Source organism: Rutidosis leptorrhynchoides, chromosome 6 (genome assembly GCF_046630445.1).
Source record: "Rutidosis leptorrhynchoides isolate AG116_Rl617_1_P2 chromosome 6, CSIRO_AGI_Rlap_v1, whole genome shotgun sequence".
NCBI classification, from domain to species: domain Eukaryota; kingdom Viridiplantae; phylum Streptophyta; class Magnoliopsida; order Asterales; family Asteraceae; genus Rutidosis; species Rutidosis leptorrhynchoides.
In genome coordinates, this window is record NC_092338.1 from 174424369 (window position 1) to 174446382 (window position 22014).

The following is a 22014-nucleotide window of genomic DNA, read 5'->3' on the forward strand; positions in this document are numbered from 1 at the left end:
AACCCTTTATAATTTCATCATCTGCAAGAACCCTAAACCTAGCCACCACCACAGTCTCCACCGCCATCGCTGCCACAATTAAATCTTGTATATCATCTCTCTTTTCAAGTGTACATCTCGTTTCAATTGCCATGATTCTTAATTTGAGCAAACCTAACAATACAACTACATCATTCGCCATTCAACATACAAAATGCACTAAACTAACCGTTGTGTTCGTGTACTACTACTCAGGGAAAGAGTCTTTAATTAAGACCCCCACAAAAATGACTTCGTCGATTGTTCAATCGGAGTACAAAAATCTTGAACAAAAATAAGTTTTTGTCTGGGTTACCTACCATATGAGATCTTGAACAAAAACCTTGAATCTTCGATTCGGATCTGTACTTGCCGGTATCTAATCAATTTTAGATCTGGCCGTAATTTGTTGTGCTCCGGTGAAATGCAATCAGAACTGATTCTTGTTTGGAATCAAAAAATCATGTGAAAGGTATTTGTTTTGTAATTGTTAGATCTGAAAACCAGAAAATGAAACACAAGTTCAGATCTGAACTTGAAGGTAATCAAATTGGGATTTTGTTTGCGTGTGTATATCTTCAAATATGAACTCATTCAGATCTTCAACTCCGTTTTTGGTGGTGGCGGTTCATGATTTTGAAGGTGGTGGTTCTTGATTTTAGTTTAATTTAATTTAATTTGGGGAAGAACACGTCTTTCATAAACTAATCAGGGCAATAACTTGATGAAGGGAACAAGGAATAGGAGGAGGTACGTAAATGATATAAATACCCTGGGCACATAATGTCATGTCTTAACAGAGAGAGGAAAGATAAAGGATTTGACGGATTTGGACTATCCATGGAATAAGTCCAAACTAAAGGACTATCTAGTTGAAAAAATCAAGTTTGGACTATCCGTGTATTTTTGAGCAAACTACAGGGACTATCCGTGTAATTTTGTCTTTGATTTCAGTATGATTTTTTTCGATTTTCATTCGATTAGATTTTTAAAGTGACAAAATTTCATTTCTCGTCCCTGAACTTTACATCAACTTTGAGTCCTCGTCCTTTTTCTTTTTTTTGTGCATCCCTCGTCCCTAATGTATCACAATTATACATTTCTCGTCCTCCTGTCTATTTTCTGTCTATTTTTCCGTTAAATGAAGTCATGTGCTAAGCATGTGAGGGTATTTTAGTCTTTTTTTATATATTATTTAACTTATCTTTTCACCCTCATCCTTATCATCTCATACTAATCATCCCCAAATTAAAAATCCTAATTTTATACTTCTATATAATCAAGACCAAACCTATCTCAACCCCCACCACCACCACCACCACCACCATCTTCAACCACCAGCTTATAATTCACCACTCCAACACTTTTAATGTTACATACAAAATTGTTTTGGATAAAAAATATCTGAAAGGTTTAAAATATTTGAGTAACACGTTGGGTCACCTTCAACCTGTTAAAAGCATTTCATATTAGCCATCAGCCTATCTTATCTAGTTATCTGTTGGAGTTGGGCATAATCCAAATTGACCCATTTACAAGTAAAAGGAATAAAATTGCCACAGATCTAGAAGTTTACTAACCTCTCTGATGCAGTATTCCATAAAGATCTTCTCATCGGTTGGATCTTATAAAGTAAAGCAAAGCAATGCCTGGCAGAGGGCTGCAAGCTAGTGGCACCACCAGATACATATTTCAAAGAAGTACGGGCTGAATCAGTCACAACAACAACAACAACAATCAGTTGTAATAGCTTTACAACAACAACATCATATCAAATCGGATCGAATTCGTTTCAAACCGAAAACGATAACCGTTTTGGCCTCCGGTTCAATTCGGAACGAAATCGAGAAATGTAAAAAATGTAGAATCGTTGTAATTCATCTCGTGATGGTGTATGCAAAAATATAGATCTCAACTCGAAGATTCGAGTTCGAATTTGAAGGTCAAACTTCGAGTAAAAAGTCAACCAAATTGTTCATGATCAAATTCGAGGTCTGTGCTGCTGTTTGATCGATATTGCTTCATCAAATGTGTTATTCGATGCTTTATGAAGAAGATTCAAGTGTTTTTGATGCCTGAGTTCATCAATTGAATTTTTGGATCTGTATTATATTAATATGTGTATTATATGTATTATATATAGATAAAGGGGTGAAGTGGAAAAAGAGAATAAGACTAAAATACCCTCACCTACTTAGCACATGACTTCATTTAACAAAAAATAGACGGGAGGACGAGGGATGTATAATTGTGATACATTAGGGACGAGGGATGCACATAAAAAAGAAAAAGGACAAGGACTCAAAGTTAATGTAAAGTTCAGAGACGAGGAATGAAATTATGTCTTTTAAAGTATCCGGTTTGAAACCAATAATTACACCCCTATGTAATAAACTCTTGTAAACTCCTTTGTCAAACACAACCTGTGAAATTGAAAGATGATCTTTTTGCCCAAGCAATAATTCCTGCTCCTATTGGATATTTGAATTTTGAACTCTCATCATTTCTCCTAAGACCAGTTCCAACTATTTCCCAGCCCATTAACAAGCTTATTTCTTTCCTTATGATTAGATGATAAAATAAATGATTAATCATTCAGATTATTTTCCCAAAAAGCTGTTGTAACCATCATTCAATATTTAGAATGTTGTTAAAAAATATAAAGAATAAAAACCAAAAAGTTCACTCATTTAACTTCTAGTGCATTTGTTGTTCCAAGCATTTCATTTCATTTCATTTTAAACAAACTACACTCATAATTTCTTCTGTTGTTTTTGCTTTCTATTGATTATTGATTAATGATACATATGAGTTGCTAAACGAGGCTTTGCAACGGCCATCAACGGTTTCGCTTTAGGCATCGTCATACCATACACTTCTTCCGTATCAATATCCTCACACCTCATTCCATCAGGCGGGCTCCAATCGAAGCAATGAAAAAGTCGAGCCAACGCCATTAAAACAAAGGTTACGCCAAGTGGTGCACCAGGACACTTTCTTTTTCCAGCACTAAACGGCAATATTTTAAAATCGTCCCCGTGACTAATCTCAACTCGGCCTGCATCACTAGTCATATGTCGTTCAGGGCGAAAAACATTAATATCATCCCATATCACTTTGTTTCGACCCAACCCATGAGTGTTGATGAAGACACGTGTCTTTGCAGGGATGTAATAGCCATTGATCTCTGTTGCACGTATTGATTCGTGAGGAATGAGGAACGGACCAGCTGGATGCATCCGGAAGGTTTCTCGTACTACGCTTTTTAGGTATTTGAGACTTGATAAGTCTGACTCGTTAACCATTCGATCTGGGCCCACAACATTGTCGAGCTCTTCTTGGATCTTTCGAAGGACGTTAGGGTGTTTGATTACTTCAGCCATCGCCCATTCGTTTGTTACTGCAGATGTGTCTGTTGCTGCAGCTATCATATCCTGAAAATAAATCATACATCAAACAACTATTTTTGTCCATTGTTTTGCTTAAAAGAAATAAAATGTAAAACGTCAATGTAAAATGTACCTGAACGAGGGCTTTGATTTGTGTATCATCCATATGCTCTTTGCCATTTTCACCAGGTAACGACAATAACACATCAACAAAATCCATAACTCCTTCGTCTTTTTGTTCTCCATGCTTCTTTCTTCCCCTATGTTCTTCGATAATTTTAGAATGAAAATCGTCCACTCGTTTCTCCACTTCTCTCATTTTCTTCTCACAACCATACGGGTCGATCCATCTCCAAAATGGTAGATAATCACCCAAATAGATCAAGCCTAGTAGCCAAAACAACTCATGGGTTATGTGCATAAACTCTAAGGCCTCTTTTGGGCCAGCTGAGCCTGACCCGAAGTATTGCTTCCCTAGCAACATTCGGGTCACATTGTTCATAGAAAAAGCACCTAAAACTTCTCTTAGGTTAATTGGGCCACCCTCGAGAGACAAAGCCCATACATCTTGTACCAGATGTTGGGCTTCGGATGCACGTTGGTTTAAAAAGGATTCAAGCCTTTTTATTGTAAGAAGTTGCTCCATACAAATCCTTCTCATCCATTTCCACCTAGGCCCAAAAGGTGCTAGCGCAACGTCACCGCATTTGTAGGCTAGGTGATATGCGGCTAGGGTTTGAGGCCGAGATGCAAAAACGTCGTCTTGCTGCACAAGTATCTCACGGATAATGTCGGGGTCGTTGGTGGTGATTGCATCAACTTTCCCTAAACGAAGATAAACCAAAGGTCCATATTGTTCGCAAAATGAAGCGAAATCTCTATGAGGTAATGGCCCTAGTTGGAGAAGGTTACCAACTATGGGCCACCTCGGTGGGCCAGGTGGAAGCCTACTCACCGGTTTTTGATAATATTTAGTGAGACATAACGACAATATTCTTGATACTAAAACCACAATGACAAAGAAACATGTCAAAGAATGCAATTCCATCACTTATCGGGTTGATAAATGATAAAGAGATTGGTAAGTGGCTCATTTGATTATATTGAACGATTTAAAGTGACATTTCTTACACAAAACTTGCATGTTGAAATTATTGGTTTGCTTCTAGGTTTCGATTGGTTAAACCACATCTTTTGAATACTTAACTGCTAATAGTAATGTGTAGTTAGATGTCTATTGTGAGTTGTGACACACAATTCATGCCAACCAACAATATCGTTTATGGTTTAAGCTAATTATTACTGATAACTACTTACTAACGGTCTTTTGTATGATTTTTAACAGTCAAGTGTGAAAACCTGATGGTATCGTAATAATCTAATTAACAATAAATCTGAATAGAAATTAACTAGGTTGTATAATCTAAACATATGATGCGATTCGAAGCCTATAAAATACAGATGTAATATGAATTTTGAATTATCCATATTAATATGAGTTTACAAAGCATCAACTACCATAAACAGTTCTTAAACGAAAGTACTCAAAAATTTTATTTTAGTAACACTATATGTCTATATTGGCCAACCTTTTTATAATTAGACTCATAAAATCATAACTATTGTTATTTTACGAAAGGTTCTAACTTACTCTAGTTAATAATTACTATCTATCCAAATTAAGAAACGTTTTAATTACTTGGCATATGAAAAAAGAAGTAAGCGCTTGACTTCATTTCGAATCGGAAATTTTTAAATAACTACATGGTATATAGCCGAACCATTAAATATATTGATATCTGTATAAGTGAAGCAACATGTGGTCCTATGGTCTAGCGGTTAGGACATTGGACTCTGAATCCAGTAACCCGAGTTCAATTCTCGGTAGGACCTTTCTTTTTATTATTCATTTAAAAATTTACGGAGTACATGTTATCCTCGACTATAGATCGGAGAACATAAGAAAACCCAAAGTCCCAAACCATTTTCTTTGTTATCTTAATCTTGCGTATAAACATTTTTGGGGGCTTTTTATAAAGCAAATAAAATAAATGAATACATAAGTATAAAGCCAGATAACAAAAGTACTTAGTCCCACCTCTCATGATCAAGTTAAGAACTATCTTCCTATATTTTCTAGATTTTATATCGGCTAAAAATTGTAACGATCTTTATACAACTATAGCTTTGAAGAATTTTGACATCGTTTATCAACTTTTGATAATTTAGATTACTTATTACCGTGACGGCGATATAGGGAGCATTTTGAGGTCAAATGATTGTCTGGTAGTGTCACTTTTTGATGAGCTTTTATGTGGAGAGTAGGTATTTTTAGTAGGTTTAACATTGTTTTATTTTAACTTTCCAATGTGTTTTGTATCTTTCATGTTCTCAATATGAGACGTATTCGTGTATAACTATAAGACATCTAACACTTCTCAAAAGCGAACACAGAGGGATACATGCAGATGTTTTGCCACATTCCAACTCTTTAAATAAGTCTATTACAGTGTAATTAAAATTGTAAATTAATGGCCACATCCCTAAACAATAAATTCTAACATCCCCTAATTTTTAAATTAATATTTAATTTGCGAGAAAGGCAACCTTTATCCGTAAATTCTGGCTTCGCTTATGCTCCCAAGCAAGCTTCTTTTTAATCCGCTGATGTAGTTACCTTCTTTTTTATTTAGGAAAAAATGTTTGAAAATGTATTGAATTTTTACCAAATTCCTATTGCATGCATCAACTTTTCAAATCTCATAGTATATGCATTCAACTACTTAAATTGTTCTATTGTATGTATTTAACCTGATATAACAACTAATCTTTTAGGTCATCTCAATTTCATTTCTGGACATTTACATTATTGGTCCCTCATGTTAAACCCTAATTTCATTGGTCCATGTGTTAGACAAAACATTTTCATCTTCTTCCATTCATCGTCATCGATTCATCATCTTCATCTTCATCATTGATTCATCTTCATTTCACCTTGATTCAAGAATACCTTCATCTAAATTTTGATCGATTCTGATTTTTGATATTGTTATAGCTCAAAGTTCTTCACACAAAAAAAAAAAGGTTGATTTTCATATTTGCTTTTCAAATCACATTTGTTTAAGAGTTTGATTTGGAGTTTTGTTCCATATCCAGTTCCAACCAAATATTTTTTATCATATAAATTACTAGTGCAAATAAGCAATACCGATACACACACATTGAATATAAACATAAACTTCACAAGTGTAAAAAAACATGGAATCGATGGGTATCAAAAACCTTGATTAATACATATACATGTTCATACTATGAACATACACTGGACCAAAAAATATTAGTAAACAAAGTTAATCTCATTATTATCTATGTACAATAAGTTATTATTTATGTACAATAAGTTATTATCTATGTTCATGCTTCTGCGGCAATTCAAGATATGAATGGTTCGGTGGTATTTGGAAAATCTAATTTTGTAGGAAGGCCATGTAGACGGGGTGGTGGGGTTGCTAGTCGTGGTGTTCGCTCACACTCTTCTATCTCAGTTTCTCCAAATCAAGATGTTGATAAATTGGACCGTTGTGTGCTAATCGTCGATTCCGTTCCTCTTTTGGAAATCAAGGTTAAAGAATTCATTCTTCACTGTAAAGGAAAGTTGTCGAATTTCAGAAAGGGGTTGTTGAAAGCGTCGATTTGGAGTCTTATTCCAAGTTTCTTGTGTTAGGTTCGAATTTTGGTTTTGAGATGGTGGTTCCTTTTTCTTCTAAGGCAGAGGCGTTTTTCAGATTTGTATGGATTGAATTACGTGGTTTTCCGGCAAAGTTTGTCTTCGATGAGAATATAAAGAAAATTGCTAGTTGTGTGGGCACGATGGTGAATGTGGCTCAACCCTCATATGATTTATCAAGCTTAGGGTCTGCGTTTGCGTTTATTGAAACTAATTGTGCTAAGCATCTTCATGAGCTCGTTCTGGTGGAGTTAATTTTTGATGCAATGGCTAAAGGACATATTTGGATTAACGAAATCCCCGATGTGGCGGTTGTGGAGAGACTGCAGGTACTTTCGTTTTCTTGTGACTTTGTGCAGAATGTTTAACGAGGCTGTTTTGAATAAGGTACGGGTGATTTGGGTATTCCTTTTAGATCCTCTGCATTTGGTGGTGGTGACCTCTCATGGGTGGATCGGTTGTACCGCCGAGCCCTGTGATGCAATCTGAGGATTGTGATCGTGGTGATGGCGATGATGTTTTTGGTACTTTTGAATTTGGGTCTGGATCTAGGGTGATTACAGGTGTGGGTTTGGATTGGTCTCCCTCGATTACTTTTTCTGTTGATAAGGTTCAAGCGGCTTTAGATTCGCAAGGTTTTCGTGGTCGAAAACGGGTACGAAGCTTAAGTATAGGGGATGACGTTATGGGTACGGAGACTTACAAGATGGATAATGGGCGTTGTGGCTCGGGGTTTAGGATGAACTAGAGAGAAGGTAGAGAGAATATGTGTGAAACACTTGCAATATTAGATTAACTCAACTAACTTACAATGTGAGTAGTGAGGTTGCTTTTATACTAGCAACCTCTCTTTAGTTACAAGGGTGGTAAATATCATTTACCATGGTAAAACTAACTAATAAAATAATAAGTAAACTACTTATTACATTAGTAAGACTAAAATCACATGCCATATATAATAGACAATATTCGTTGTCAACAACTATTGAAGAATAGAGATGCAAAAAACAAGACTTGAAACTATACGAGTATGCGACACAATGAATTGACGCTGACAAAATTGCTACCGTAGGTCATACTAATCGCCGACTGTAAACAAGAACTAAACCCTTTTGTTAAATGTTCTTCAATAAGAACCTATTTACTGTAATTAGTTTGATTACCAGAAATCAACATTATTATACCAATAGTGAAAATGACGGATTCGATGTTCTTCAAATTGTTGCATTTTTGATCGAGTTGTTTAGTACTTGAATCCTAACACTCGACAAAAGCTTTCATTACCACAAATCAACAAATGAAGTTGATTTGAAAATTATCAAAGTTTTAGGTTTAAGACATAAACTTCATATATGGAATATTTTGTTTATTTTGATCCGACTCAAGGTTCACGAAGCTTCACATTACTGAATATGATGTTTCATCACTTTTGCATTCTTCAATCCAAGCTTGAATCGACTCACGAAGCAAATTTTGTTGATATTTTGTGAAAAAATGAAGAACGCCATATTAAAATTTTCATACCTGAGTTGAGGTGTTTGATGATGTTTTTGAGCTTTGGCGATTCAAGATTTCGTGAAGTTATGTGAATAAGAAAGCACAAAAAGTTGTGTTTAGATTTCTGATGATGAAAGTGAATAACGATGATAAAATTATGTGTAAAATTTGAGAAGATGAAGACGAAAGTAAATAGATATATGTGAAGCTAATGAAATTAACAGATTTGAAAGTAACATGTTAAAGAAAATTAGGTTTTACAAATATGAGGGGATCATTGAAATTAAGGTTTACAAACATGAGAGACCAATGATGTAAATGTCTAGAAATGAAATTGAGATGCCCCGGAAGGTTACTTGTTATATCAGGTTAAATACATACAATAGCACAATTTAAATAGTTGAATGCATACAATAGGAGATTTGAAAGTTAGATACGTACAATAGAAACTATGTGAAAATTCAATATATTTTCAAATAATTTTCTCTTCTATATATACTTTGTCCATACCTATATATATATATATATATATATATATATATATATATATATATATATATATATATATATATATATATATATATATACATAATAATATAAAAACATCCAAGTATGATACATATAAAAATATAAACATATATACATTTATTGAAAGTATGAAAATTGCACATATATAAAAAATAAAATATACATTTGTTTGTGTTTTCTTGTGTTTCTTTTTTCGAATTGTTGCGTATGTGATTGTTAAATATGTTGCGCTTGTGGTTTTTTAGCTAAAAAAAACAAAACTTGACATGACAATATGAACCATTCATCGAAACAAGGAAGGCCCAAAACATGTACAAATTAAACAATTAACCATAAAACTAAACAAACTAACCTACAAAACTAAAAAAACAACTAAAGTTAAACCAAACTAAACGAGAAAGGAAAAGCAAGGACCGTAAACTCGAAAGAAACAACAAAGAACGAGAAACACACACGAAAATAGAACTAAAGAAAGAGGAAGACGTCAAAAAATAGAACTTCCAAACAAATCGCGAGAAATCACATACTATTAAATACCATCAACATTGAAATTCTTCAACTACGCCCCATGAACCTTCTTTGGATATTTTAACATAGATTTAGGCGTAGAGTTGATCAACTTTCTTTCAGCTTAGTACATATCGAAATCCCTCATTACGGAATCGAAAAATCGAATGAAGAAGAAGACAGTCCCATATCTAATGTGCAAACAAACAATTTTCCTTCAACATTAATCTTATCTTTACCATTCGACTTGTGCTCGAAAGAATTAACTAAATCAACACCAAGCACATCCTCAGAAAGCACACCAACAGACGTCCTAGCTTCGAATTGCGACTCGATGTTCTTTCTAACTTTATCACACTCTGCCTCACAATCTTTACCGATGCACGACGAGCAATTAAAACCATATTGTAAACGAGAAGAAAGAGTCGGTAGCTAAGCATGCAAATTCGAAATCGAATCAGTAATAAAAGAGTCATGACTGGTTGTTTTTGTTGTTAGTCCCAATAATGATAATGATATTTATTTTGGGTATGTTTGACAAAACTAGCTAGTACCAGGTAATTTATAGCTAATAGCCGGTATCTTTTAGTTGTTAATTGGTAATTTTTAGCTGTTAGCTGATATGTGTTAGCTTTTTATATGTATTTAGGTGTTTGACAGAGTAACTAGAATTGTTACTCCTTCCGTTCAAAATAGGGATGACGCCCGCGGGTAGCAGGCACGGGTTCTACATACCCGCGGCCCGCCCATCGGGTTTCTTTTTTGCACGTTGAGACCCGTTACCCGCCCACGGGTAAAAACTTTTCGCTCATGCCCGTGACCCGCGGGTAATAATAATATACAACTTTTTACTAGAAAATCCAAATAATTTTATTAATTATAAAACCATATGTACAAGCTATATGTATAATGACGTGAAAATTAAGTTTTTTACTTGTATATAATGTTATATTTTTAATTATTATTCAAATACTAGTAAAATAGCTTTTAAATTTAATAATTGTAAGTATTAATTCGTGATTAAATTAAGAAAAGTCTCATGTATTCACGGGTCGGGTTTTACCCGCGACGGGTAGTATATACCCGCGACCCGTCGGCGGGTATAAATTTTTACCCGTACCCGTGCCCGCGGGTAAGATTTAATGATTTTACCCGTCCATTGCGGATCGGGTACCCGCGGGTCACGGGTATTTTCTAACCCATTGCCATCCCTAGTTCAAAATCTATTGTTCCCAGACAAAAAATACACAGTTTAAGAAATAGTACATGACACATATTTTTTTCTAATAACTTTATAGTTTTACCCTTTACTTTTTACCAATTTTTTGTCTTACATGTATAAAGTAGGGGCAAAAAAGAAATTTATCACGTTATTTATTTCATTTATGGAAGTGAACAATTAATTTGGAACATCTAAAAAAAAGTAATGGACAATAAATCTGAAATGGGGGGAGTAAAATAAAGAATAAAATGAAGAAAAAAAATATAAGTTTTTTCTCAAACGCTACTTTTATTAACTTTTAATATTTTTTTCCTCCGTTTAAAAGTTTCAAGCTCTTTTCAGATGAAATTTAGTTTAGTCATAAAAACTAGACAAGAAGCTCATCAAAATTTCAAAAAACTTTCAAGTCCAAAATTATACAAAAAATTTCTTTTAGACCTTTTAGCAATTTTCGAATGGGCTTTCAGCCCAATACTAGTTTGATCCCCCTCATTGACTCACAATTTAAATTCTCACTCAGACAGGCTCCTCCCACAACCCTCTCATTTGTTCATCGTTCTCCGTGCTTCAAATTATTCTCTCTTTCAAACTCAGGTACGTTTTCTCCACTTCTAAAACCCTAGAAATCATAACAACTATTATCCATTCTCAAATCTACATACCTATATATTATATTTTCATCATATAATATAATATAAATAAATACGTACATCTTAATTTTTTAATCTCCAGTTAAAACCCTAGCTATAGCTATGGAATGGAATCCACAAACCCTACAGTTTCTCTCCCAATCTTTCCTCGATACTCTTTCACCTCAACCTGAACCTCGCCGCCGTGCCGAAAAAAACCTTTCCGATGCCGCCGATAACCCTAACTACGGCCTCGCCGTTCTCCGACTAGTTGCCGAACCTGCCGTTGATGAACAGATCCGTCAATGTGCTGCCGTTAACTTCAAAAATCACCTCAAATCACGGTGGATGCCAGCCTCCGTCACGCCTATTTCCGATGCTGAAAAAGAACAAATTAAACAGTTGATTGTTCCTTTGATGTTATCTGCTACGCCACGAATTCAGGCGCAACTTAGCGAAGCCCTAGCTGTGATCGGAAACCATGATTTTCCTAAGTTATGGCCTGCTTTGCTTCCTGAACTTAGGGTTAGTCTTGAAGCTGCTATCAATGGTAATGATTTTGCTTCTGTTAATGGTATTCTTGCTACTGTTAACTCATTGTTTAAGAAATTTAGGTATTTGTATAAGAGTGATCCTATTTTGCTTGATTTGAAATACTGTTTGGATAATTTTGCTGCACCATTGTTGAGTACTGTTGAGACTATTTCGGCGAGGATTAATGCTGCTGCAGGGGCTCCTGCAACGCTTCGTCAGATGATTGAAGCGCAGAGGCTTTGTTGTAGGATATTTTACTCTTTGAATAAAATGGATTTGCCTGAGTTTTTTGAGGATAATGCTGATAGATGGATGAATGAGTTTAAGAATTATCTCACTGTTAGGTATCCGGCTGTCGAAGATAGTGGTGCTGATGGTGTTGCACTTGTTGATGGTTTGCGTGCGGCTGTTTGTGATAATATAAGTCATTACATGGAACATGAAGAAGAGGTGTTTCAAAAGTATTTGAGTGGTTTTGTGGAGGCTGTTTGGAGTCTTCTTGTAGTTGTGTCTGCTTCTCCAAGCCGGGAACGTTTGACTGTGACTGCTATTAAGTTTTTGACTATTGTCAGTACGAGTGTCCACCATGCGTTGTTTTCCGGGGATGAGATATTGCAGCAGATTACACAGAGTATTGTAATTCCTAATGTAATGTTAAGGGATGAAGATGAGGAGCTGTTTGAAATGAATTATGTTGAGTTTATTAGAAGAGATATGGAAGGAAGTGATATTGATACAAGACGAAGAATTGCATGTGAACTTCTCAAGGGCATTGCAGGAAATTACAAAGAAAAGATTACTGAAAGGGTCTCAGCGCAGATTAACAGCTGTTTGGCAATGTTTGCTGAAAACCCTGCTGCAAATTGGAAGTATAAAGATTGTGCCATTTACTTGGTTGTCTCTCTTGCAACAAAAAAGGCTGGTGGTGCTTCTGTCTCGACTGATCTTGTAGACGTTGAAAGTTTTTTCAGATCAGTTATTGTTCCAGAGTTACAGGGCCAGGATGTCAATGCATATCCTATGTTGAAGGCTGGTGCATTAAAGTTCTTCACAACATTTAGGGTTTTGATTCCTAAACCTATTGCTATGGCTCTTTTTGGTGATGTGGTCCGTTTCCTTGGCTCAGATATTAACGTTGTTCATTCGTATGCTGCTAGTTGTATCGAAAAGCTTTTGCTAGTCAAGGACAATGGTGTACAAGCAAGATATACTGCACAAGACATTGGCCCAATTCTGCCAACATTAATGACAAATCTTTTTGGTGCATTGGAAAAACCTGAATCTGAAGAGAATCAGTATATTATGAAGTGCATCATGCGTGTGCTTCAAATTGCTGATATATCACCTGAGGTGGCTTCACCTAGTATTACTGGGCTGACAACAGTTCTAAACAGGGTTTGTGAAAACCCTAAAAACCCTGTTTTTAACCATTGTTTATTTGAGGCTGTTGCTGCAATTGTTCGAAGAGCATGTGAAAGAAACCCTAGTCTTGTACCAGCTTTTGAAACATGCCTTTTACCTAGTCTTCAGATGATATTAGCTAAAGAAGTAACTGAATTTTTCCCATATGCCTTCCAATTGTTAGCTCAACTTGTGGACTTAAACAGACCTCCAGTTCCCCCGCACTACATGCAGATATTTGACATCTTATTAACGCCCGATTTGTGGAAAAAGAGTGCAAATGTCCCAGCCCTTGTACGTTTGCTTCAATCGTTCCTTCGACAAGCATCAAACGAGCTTAAAACTGAAGGACGATTAGTCCAAGTTCTTGGGATATTCAACCAACTTGTTTCCTCACCGAGCACAGAAGAACAAGGGTTTCATATTCTTAACCCACTTATTGAGAATCTTGGGTACAATGTTATGTCTGAATACATGAATCATATCTGGGCTTCTTTGTTTACTCGTCTCCAAAACAGTAAAACCCCAAGACTCGTTAGGTGTCTCATCATATTCATGTCACTTTTTCTGGTCAAACATGGTATACAAACTCTCGTGGACTCGATAAACTCTGTTCAGGCGAACTTGTTTCAAGCAATATTGGGTCAGTTTTGGATACCCAATCTAAAAACCATAACTGGCAACATAGAGGTTAAGCTGAGTGCAGTTGCATCAAGTAAACTACTTTGTGAATCACAAGCACTGCTGGACCCTGCCGCTGAGGAGCTTTGGGGCAAATTGTTGGATGGAATTGTTACACTTTTTTCACAACCTGAGGAACAAAGAATTGAAGATGAACCTGAAGTTCCAGATTTTGGGGAGACAACTGGTTATCAAGCCACTTTTGTTCGTCTTCAGAATGCGGGTAAAAAAGAGGAGGATCCGTTAAAGGATATCCAGGATCCGAAACACTATTCGGTTGCTTTATTGGCAAATTTGTCTTCTCAGTTTCGTGGTCGATTTCCTCCGGTTATAACTAAATATCTTTCTCAAGCTAATCAAGCTGCACTTCTTCAGCTCTGCAACTCCTACAATCTTGCCATAGTTTGAAACAACCATTTTGTCGAGGTAATATTCTTATATTACGTTTTGTTATAATTTATGTTGGATTAATGGATTAATTTGCATGTTGTAGTTAAAAGCCCTAACAGATATATTGGTATGTGTTGACTTTCTTTTTTTTTTTTGGAAAAAGGGGACGGTACCCCGGAGAATATGTGTTGACTTTCTTTTGTTTGTGTGTTTTTTTGTCTGATCTCTCTTGATTTTTTGATGGATGAAACTAATATCTGGTTATCAGTACAAGTTTGTGTAGATTATTTTTTAACTTATAAATAGAATGAAGTTTCTGCTTCATCTGATCAATTTCAATTATGCGAACTGCTGATTTCTTCTTTCTCATTCTATTTGTAAATGTTTGAGCAGCTAATAAAACTGATTTAGGATAGGAATTCACTTTAGGCTCACCGCGCATATGCTTTTAGGCCATGATCGTCATGTTACCTTTTGTATTATAGTTCCCCTGTTTCATTTCCTTTGTTCTGATGTAATAAATAACTAGTAAAGATCTTCATGCTAACTTAGGTACTTGAAAGTACTCTTTACAACTATCTTATTCAATATTTTTGAACCTATTCATCTTCATTTGGTCATTTCCATTTTGGGAATATGATGTGGGTTCATGTTTACATCATGGAAATGCAACCATACATGATAAATAGAGAGTTTAATGGACCCAACGTTGGAACCTACAATTTCTTTATTTATCTCTAAGGTTCGCTTATACCTATAAAATGCTTCAGGTTTTTCATTAACGTACAGCTAACATAGTAACACGCATTTGAGTTTATGAAAATTAAAATTTAGCTTCGTTAGAAACGGTTGGCTGTGAAATATTAGGGGATGGGTATGGTAGCACCGTAGCAGTCTGCAAGCTCTTGATCAACTAATACTATTGTTATAAACAGTTTCTGTCTTTAACAATAAGTTATGAAATAAAATACAGATTGCAGATCCTTCATCATTGTAACGCAGCATTTAAAGGTACTAGATTCTTCATCTACCCTAGGGTACAAGGGAAGTCGTTTTTCTACACAAACACCTTAGGATTAGATCCTTGTATTGTAGACTTGTACACATTCTGTGTTCTGAAGTACTCCCCAAAGTTTTACATTGTGATGCTTATAACTAAATATCTATGCCATTATCATTAAACTATGTACGGAATATTTCTTAAGTAACTTTGTTGCCATGCTTCAAACGGATGCTCTGACTATGTTGACATGCTTCAAACATGCACATTTTCACATACACCGTCTATTTGTTTCTGACATAATTCTTTTTTTCTTACTTGAATAACGGCAAATCTTTTTCAGGATGTGTACGAGTCTACAATACAAGGATCTAAGACGTTTGTGTCGGTTGCATCAGTGGAGTCAAGTCGAGTCGAGTCAAGGGTGTTGGGTTTTGCTCTTTAGTTTAGACAGCACATGTTGGCTCTTTTGGCAGTTGGGATTTCATACAGTTTTAAATTTGGATGGCTACCGACGTGTCGAGGTGATATTCTTTCAAGATTTATGTATCTCATCAGTTGGTAACTCCACATTTTGACAAGATGGTCTTCGTTGTGTTGTGTGCAGCAAGTGTGTGTTGTTTTTAATCGAATTCATTGAGATATATTGGATACTAAGTTTTCAGTCTTTACATTATATGAGGAGTCGGTTGTGACGAAAATTAATCTCTCCATTTTATCTGTCAACACATTATTTTATGCAAGGAAAATCTATGACAGTTCTAAAATATATCACCATACTATACTTCTTATAGATAAACTGTGCAAAATCAATACACCGTACATGTCATTCTCAGTTGAATTAATTTCATTTCATTGTGGGACATGACTAGTACTACAAAATTTGTAAATTGATTTATGCAAGATAACATGATTTTCGATCTATAAAATGTCACGCATAGTGAACATACAAGTTAAATTACAAACTCGTTACAGAACTATACACTGGTGCTAACAATGTGAAATAAAACTTTGTACATTAGCCCATTAGGTATTACAGTTGTTGTAAATATGGCTATTATGATCTGAATGTCCACCCAAGAAGCAAACCAGCACCAACGTGCTTTATTCATGGTTTTTGGCAAATATTCTTTTTGGTTAATGGTTGATGGTCGAGTCAGATCGTTGGCGAGAAAAAATCCCTACATGGAGTATAGCCAATAGGATCCAACAATTTTCCTTGAAAATAATGACTGAAAAAAAATATTTACAACACTTAGCCGATGATATGCTATCGATATGTACCGATGGATGAAACATCACAAACCCGTGCATTGGTTTGTTAAACACAGCAGCTGAAGTCTATGGCGTAGATCCCTAGCTTCATAATTAACCCGAAGATAAATGGTGGAACAAAGCAACCTAAAAACTTACACATGTGGATATGTGCTCCTTTTATATCCATGCACAGCAAGTCCTTTATTTACCTCTGAAAATCAAAGTTGTCTTTGGTTAATGAACTACTTATAATGTTTCAAAGGTGAATTAACGGTGCAATTTACCTGAATATATTTAAGTAAATCTTGTTCGTCATCTATATACACAATGCCCTGCTAAGCGGTTGCTACGTTATACTCAGTAACCTGGAGCATATAATTTGATGTAATTCATCAAATGTGAAGTATAACCCTTAACAAAGACAAATCTATTTAGTAGCAGGTGTAAGGGACATACCCTAACTTGTACAAAATTGACTCAACATCTTCTCCGACATAGCCTACAAATTGTCAGAGATGTTCAATACCCAAAAAATATTAAATAAATGCACAATTGCCTCAAGCTACCAAGCAAGCATAAAACTTAGGAATAAATGAAAAGGAAACAGAACCGCATTGAAGCTATCATGAATAAGAAACATGCCTAATTGAGAGCATACCACGAATTTCAGAACGGGCACTGCATACAATAGAGAACTACCAATGGAGCAACCAACTTATCAATCGTAACAATATTTGTAACATTAACAACCAAATCAAGTTAAGAAGAAAACACAAACATAAATCAATACTAACAATAACCGAAAATAACACGATTTAGCAAAAGCATTAGCAGCAGTTAAAGGGTTAAAACCAACGGTTGATATACCAAAAGAAGACAACTAATTTTCAGATTCTGGAAACTATCAATTCGATAACTCACTCGGTAAAGAAGACTGAAAGATAAACCTGTACCAACAATATCAGAAGGGTCAGGACTCAGGAGTAGTGACACTACAACTACCTCTATCTCTATCTGTTTTTTCCTATACGACATTATATTAATCGACACTAATGGCCAGCAACATAATGTATTCAACGCCAAAATCCGAACAAATACGTAATGCATTCAAGAAGCAACAATAATAAAGTAACAGATGACCAGCAGCATTTATAAAACACAACAATTATTTTTTTTTTTTTTTCTTTTTTTCGAAAAGCTAGGATTTCATTCATGAATAAAATTAAAAGGTGCAATTGGGTTTGTGAGGAACCAAACCCATACCCATGATTACAGACACGAAAATAGTTAACACGAGTTTACGATAAATAGACACTAGGACTATTTAGCCAAGTTAACCAATCTATCGATCTTCCATGGAGGCGGAGCGAGATCCATTCGAAGGATTTCACTTGAACCTCATTTAGAGCTACCGGTCCGATCCAACTTTTGTCCCGAAAAATTTTGTAAAACACAACAATTATAAAAGATTCAGAAAAAAAACCATTGAAAACTATAAGTTACTAAGAAAATTCTAAAACAAAAAGCTAGAAACACACCTGATATTATACAGCAAATAACGACCAGAAGGTTAACTAATGTCAAAAGAAGCAGCTCGCACAACTTTGAACTGGTAAACAAAAAAATAAACCGTTTTCGAGTAATAATTAAACAATAACTGAAATAAATCAACAATAATCGAACCATCAAGAAACCAACTTATTTCAAGTAAACACCACCAAGAATGTTACAACTTATTTCAAGTAACAAAACATCAAATACAGTAGAGTTTAACCGTAAAACCAACAACAAAAACATATATTAAACAAAAAATGATTAAAAAACTAAAAATAAAAAAGAAACAATAGCTAAGGAAAAGAACGGGGAATCAATTATACACCAACTTGCAAAGTATTTTACAACTACATTTTGGTTAAATAAATATAAGTCTTAAACTAAATCATGGAAGTTTACAACTATATGAACTGCAACATCAGAAGATATAGCATTCTAGCATAAAATAAACAAGCTATTTTCGTTAAGCTTTGTTAACTGTCCGTTAAGTATTTAACGGTGTTTACCTTCGATTCGTGTATTTAATTGAATTAAATGCATACTTGAGTTCATGATGAACTAACATATTTAATATATAATTATATTAGCCGAAAAACTTATTTCATATTTTGAAATACTGAGAAAACAACACGGTTTTGAAAACTGCAACAGAGGTCTCACGAGACTGTCGGGTAATTGAAATTACCAAAACTTTTAATCTTGGACATCATCATCAAACTAATTAAATAAATAAACTTACAACGTTCAAGGACTAAATCATATATTATAAAATAAGAAAATCAAACTTGTTAAGTCTTGTATATTTGAAAAAGGTTTTTACATAAACGTTGACCACCAGTTTGTCCGATGATTCACGAACGTCATAACTTGTTTTAATTGTTTAATTGTGTGTGTGTGTGTGTGTGTGTGTGTATATATATATATATATATATATATATATATATATATATATATATAACTTGAAAATATGATAAATAAGTATCTCATTAAGTATATTAACAATGGGTTATATATATAAATTGAGACTACTAACTTAATGATTTCGAAACGATATATAAATGTAACGTTTAACAACATAATAACTCCTAAGTTAAAATGGATATATATGTATTGTATTAAGAAGTATTAATACACTTTTGAAAGAATTAAATACATATATTAACATACTTAACTAAGATAGCTTTACTCGTATTCGCATTCGATTTCCTCAAGAATTCTACTCGTATTCATATGGTCTTCGTACCTGTATTATACTAATAGAAATATGCATTAATGGAATAATATGTCATGCATGACTTAATACATAATATGTCATGCATGACTTAATACATTTTAACTTATACTAGATATTTTCACTAAAAACTAAATTTATAAGCTTATAAATAAGCACCATTTTTAACTCATTTTTACTTCACATTTTATTAAACTAAAGCACACACTTGAATGCTCTCATATCATACTTCAATTTTAGCAACTTCCCCCTTCATAATCAAGGTAAATTACTTCTCAAAATCCTTATTCAATTCCTTATATATTTGCTATCTTATTATGCTTATAAAACTTGTAAAAACTAGAACTTGTTTTGGTGAACACCAAGCTTGTTTGAAAACTAAGTTAATCCTTCTAACTTGAATTTTAAAACACTTACATATATGTATTATGACAGTATATAAAAATAACATAAGGATATATAACTTGAATATATGAAGAACACCTTAAAACTGAACATACGCCGTCGTAGAGAAATCGGGGACTGTTTTGGGTTGGATATTTAAAACCTGTCTTAAACTTTGAATTGGAAGTTCATATTCTGGGAAAATGTTATTTCACATGGACATGATAACACATCCAAAAATCATGGTTAAACTCAAAGTGGATATATGTTTACCAAAATAGTCATCAAGATGTCGTTCTTACGACGGATATGACCACCTTCATCTAAATTGATATGTAACCTGTAACTCCGACTATAAACCTATACTATTTCAGTTTAGTTTTGGAAAATTTAGTTTAATATGAAACCATAGCAATTTGATTCACTCAAAACCGATTTGTAACGAAGAAAAATTATGGGCAAAACAATATTGGTTAGAAACAAGCTAAATTAGCTACGGTTCTAATTTAACAAAATCTATACTAACCATATCTTAGCTAACTTTTCCTATATCCTACATGTATTTAAACATGTCATGACTATTTCCTTATAATATACTAGTCCTGGTTAATTTCAAGACAATATAATATAGTCTGGATTAGTTAAGACAACATGTATGCAATACGTTCGGATAAATCATAAAGACACCATGTACACAATACGCCTGGGTTAATTCTAAGACAACACGTGTACAATGGGTCGTGATTGAGTCTTAAACAATATGTATACAATACGTCTTGATTAAATTCTAAGATTATATATTGGACTATTGGACTATATTTGGACTACTAACATTGGACTACTAACTTGACAACTTAAATAATCACATGTGATTGAAAATATTATATGAATATAATTGTATTATATTTTGATATATATATATATATATATATATATATATATATATATATATATATATATATATATATATATATAATCGTTATATGTTCGTGAATCCTGTCGAAGGCCAAGTCTTATTTTTCAACTTATTGAAAAATCTTGTTATTTACCCTCTTCAAATCACAAGTGAGTCTACAGTCCCATACACTTTTACTTTTTGGGATGAGATAACATGCTGTTTTAAACTATTTTACGCATTAGACACGAGTACAAAACTGAATATACACAATGATTTTGATCCAAAAGCCTCTAGCTTGAATATTTTATTACTTTGTAAGGCTCGAACTATAAGAACAGTACCGTAGGTTTGACAAACCTCACTCAACGAACTGGGTGCTTATAACTTTATAACCGAATGCTTGATCAGCGTTTGCAATATGGGGTAAAGGAAGACGTGTAGCACATTTAAGCTATCCGCGGGTTAAAGCATTATTATATTCAAGTGCTCATAACTGTTGTATAATTTTTACTGCTTTGGACTAAATCTCGTGGTCTAACAAGATAAACTGATTTACTTAAACCTGTAGATTCACTCAACATTTTTTTTGATCGTTTTCATATTTTACCTCAGGTTCTCAAAGGTACTTAGCTTCCACATTGCTTTGATGAAATATGTGCTTACGTGGTGCATACACTGAATTGGAGTCCAGCATGGATCTTTATGTCAAGAACTATATCAATCGCACTTAAAAACTGTTTCTTATTAAATAATGTTTATCGATTATTTACTATTGGCATTACATTAAATGTTTCGGATTATTTTACTTTAATGATAATGCTTTTGAAATAAATGCGATTAGTTTTCGGAAAACGTCTCATATAGAGGGCGTGACCGTTAACTTTGGGACCAAAAGTAAATATTCCGTTAGTGTTTTCTGATGGGGTGTTACATTTGGTATCAGAGCTGATGGTTGTAGGGAACTAGGATTTGCATTAGAGTGTCTGTATGAGTCTTTAAGACACCTAAACGAGTCTAGACAACGACCCGTACCTAGAATTATTGTGAATTACTACACTACTACGTATACCTTGTTTATGTTATGTATTGTGTGGTAATATATTTATACGTTGTTATGATGCATGATAATCTACTGCTTAAAGTGTTATCATATATACTTATTGTAAC

At 34.3% G+C, this 22014-nt stretch overlaps 2 protein-coding genes and 1 non-coding gene across 3 annotated transcripts; 2 read left to right on the top strand and 1 right to left on the bottom strand.

Annotated features, from left to right (window-relative positions):
* Positions 1-2813: 2813 nt before the first annotated feature.
* On the bottom strand, positions 2814-4455 carry LOC139854264 (cytochrome P450 703A2). The gene is made up of 2 exons (XM_071843579.1): positions 3541-4455; positions 2814-3452 (listed from the first exon to the last, which is right to left on the bottom strand). Exons 1-2 carry the CDS (start codon positions 4453-4455, stop codon positions 2814-2816), a joined length of 1554 nt encoding a protein of 517 aa, XP_071699680.1.
* A 773-nt stretch (positions 4456-5228) lies between these two features.
* TRNAQ-CUG (transfer RNA glutamine (anticodon CUG)) lies at positions 5229-5300 on the top strand. The gene has a single exon. It is a non-coding gene; the product is annotated as a tRNA-Gln (tRNA).
* A 6141-nt stretch (positions 5301-11441) lies between these two features.
* On the top strand, positions 11442-16292 carry LOC139851590 (exportin-2-like). Its single transcript, XM_071840668.1, has 3 exons — positions 11442-11482; positions 11621-14559; positions 15867-16292. Exon 2 carries the CDS (start codon positions 11641-11643, stop codon positions 14539-14541), a length of 2901 nt encoding a protein of 966 aa, XP_071696769.1. The 5' UTR covers positions 11442-11482; positions 11621-11640; the 3' UTR covers positions 14542-14559; positions 15867-16292.
* Positions 16293-22014: the final 5722 nt, after the last annotated feature.

Excerpts from the sequence above, each read along its gene's own strand:
- LOC139854264 (XM_071843579.1), bottom strand. The coding sequence starts at position 4,455 with ATGGAATTGCATTCTTTGACATGTTTCTTTGTCATTGTGGTTTTAGTA. Across the intron at positions 3,453-3,540 it reads AAATCAAAGCCCTCGTTCAG|GATATGATAGCTGCAGCAAC; the intron begins GTACATTTTACA and ends ATTTATTTTCAG.
- LOC139851590 (XM_071840668.1), top strand. The coding sequence starts at position 11,641 with ATGGAATGGAATCCACAAACCCTACAGTTTCTCTCCCAATCTTTCCTC.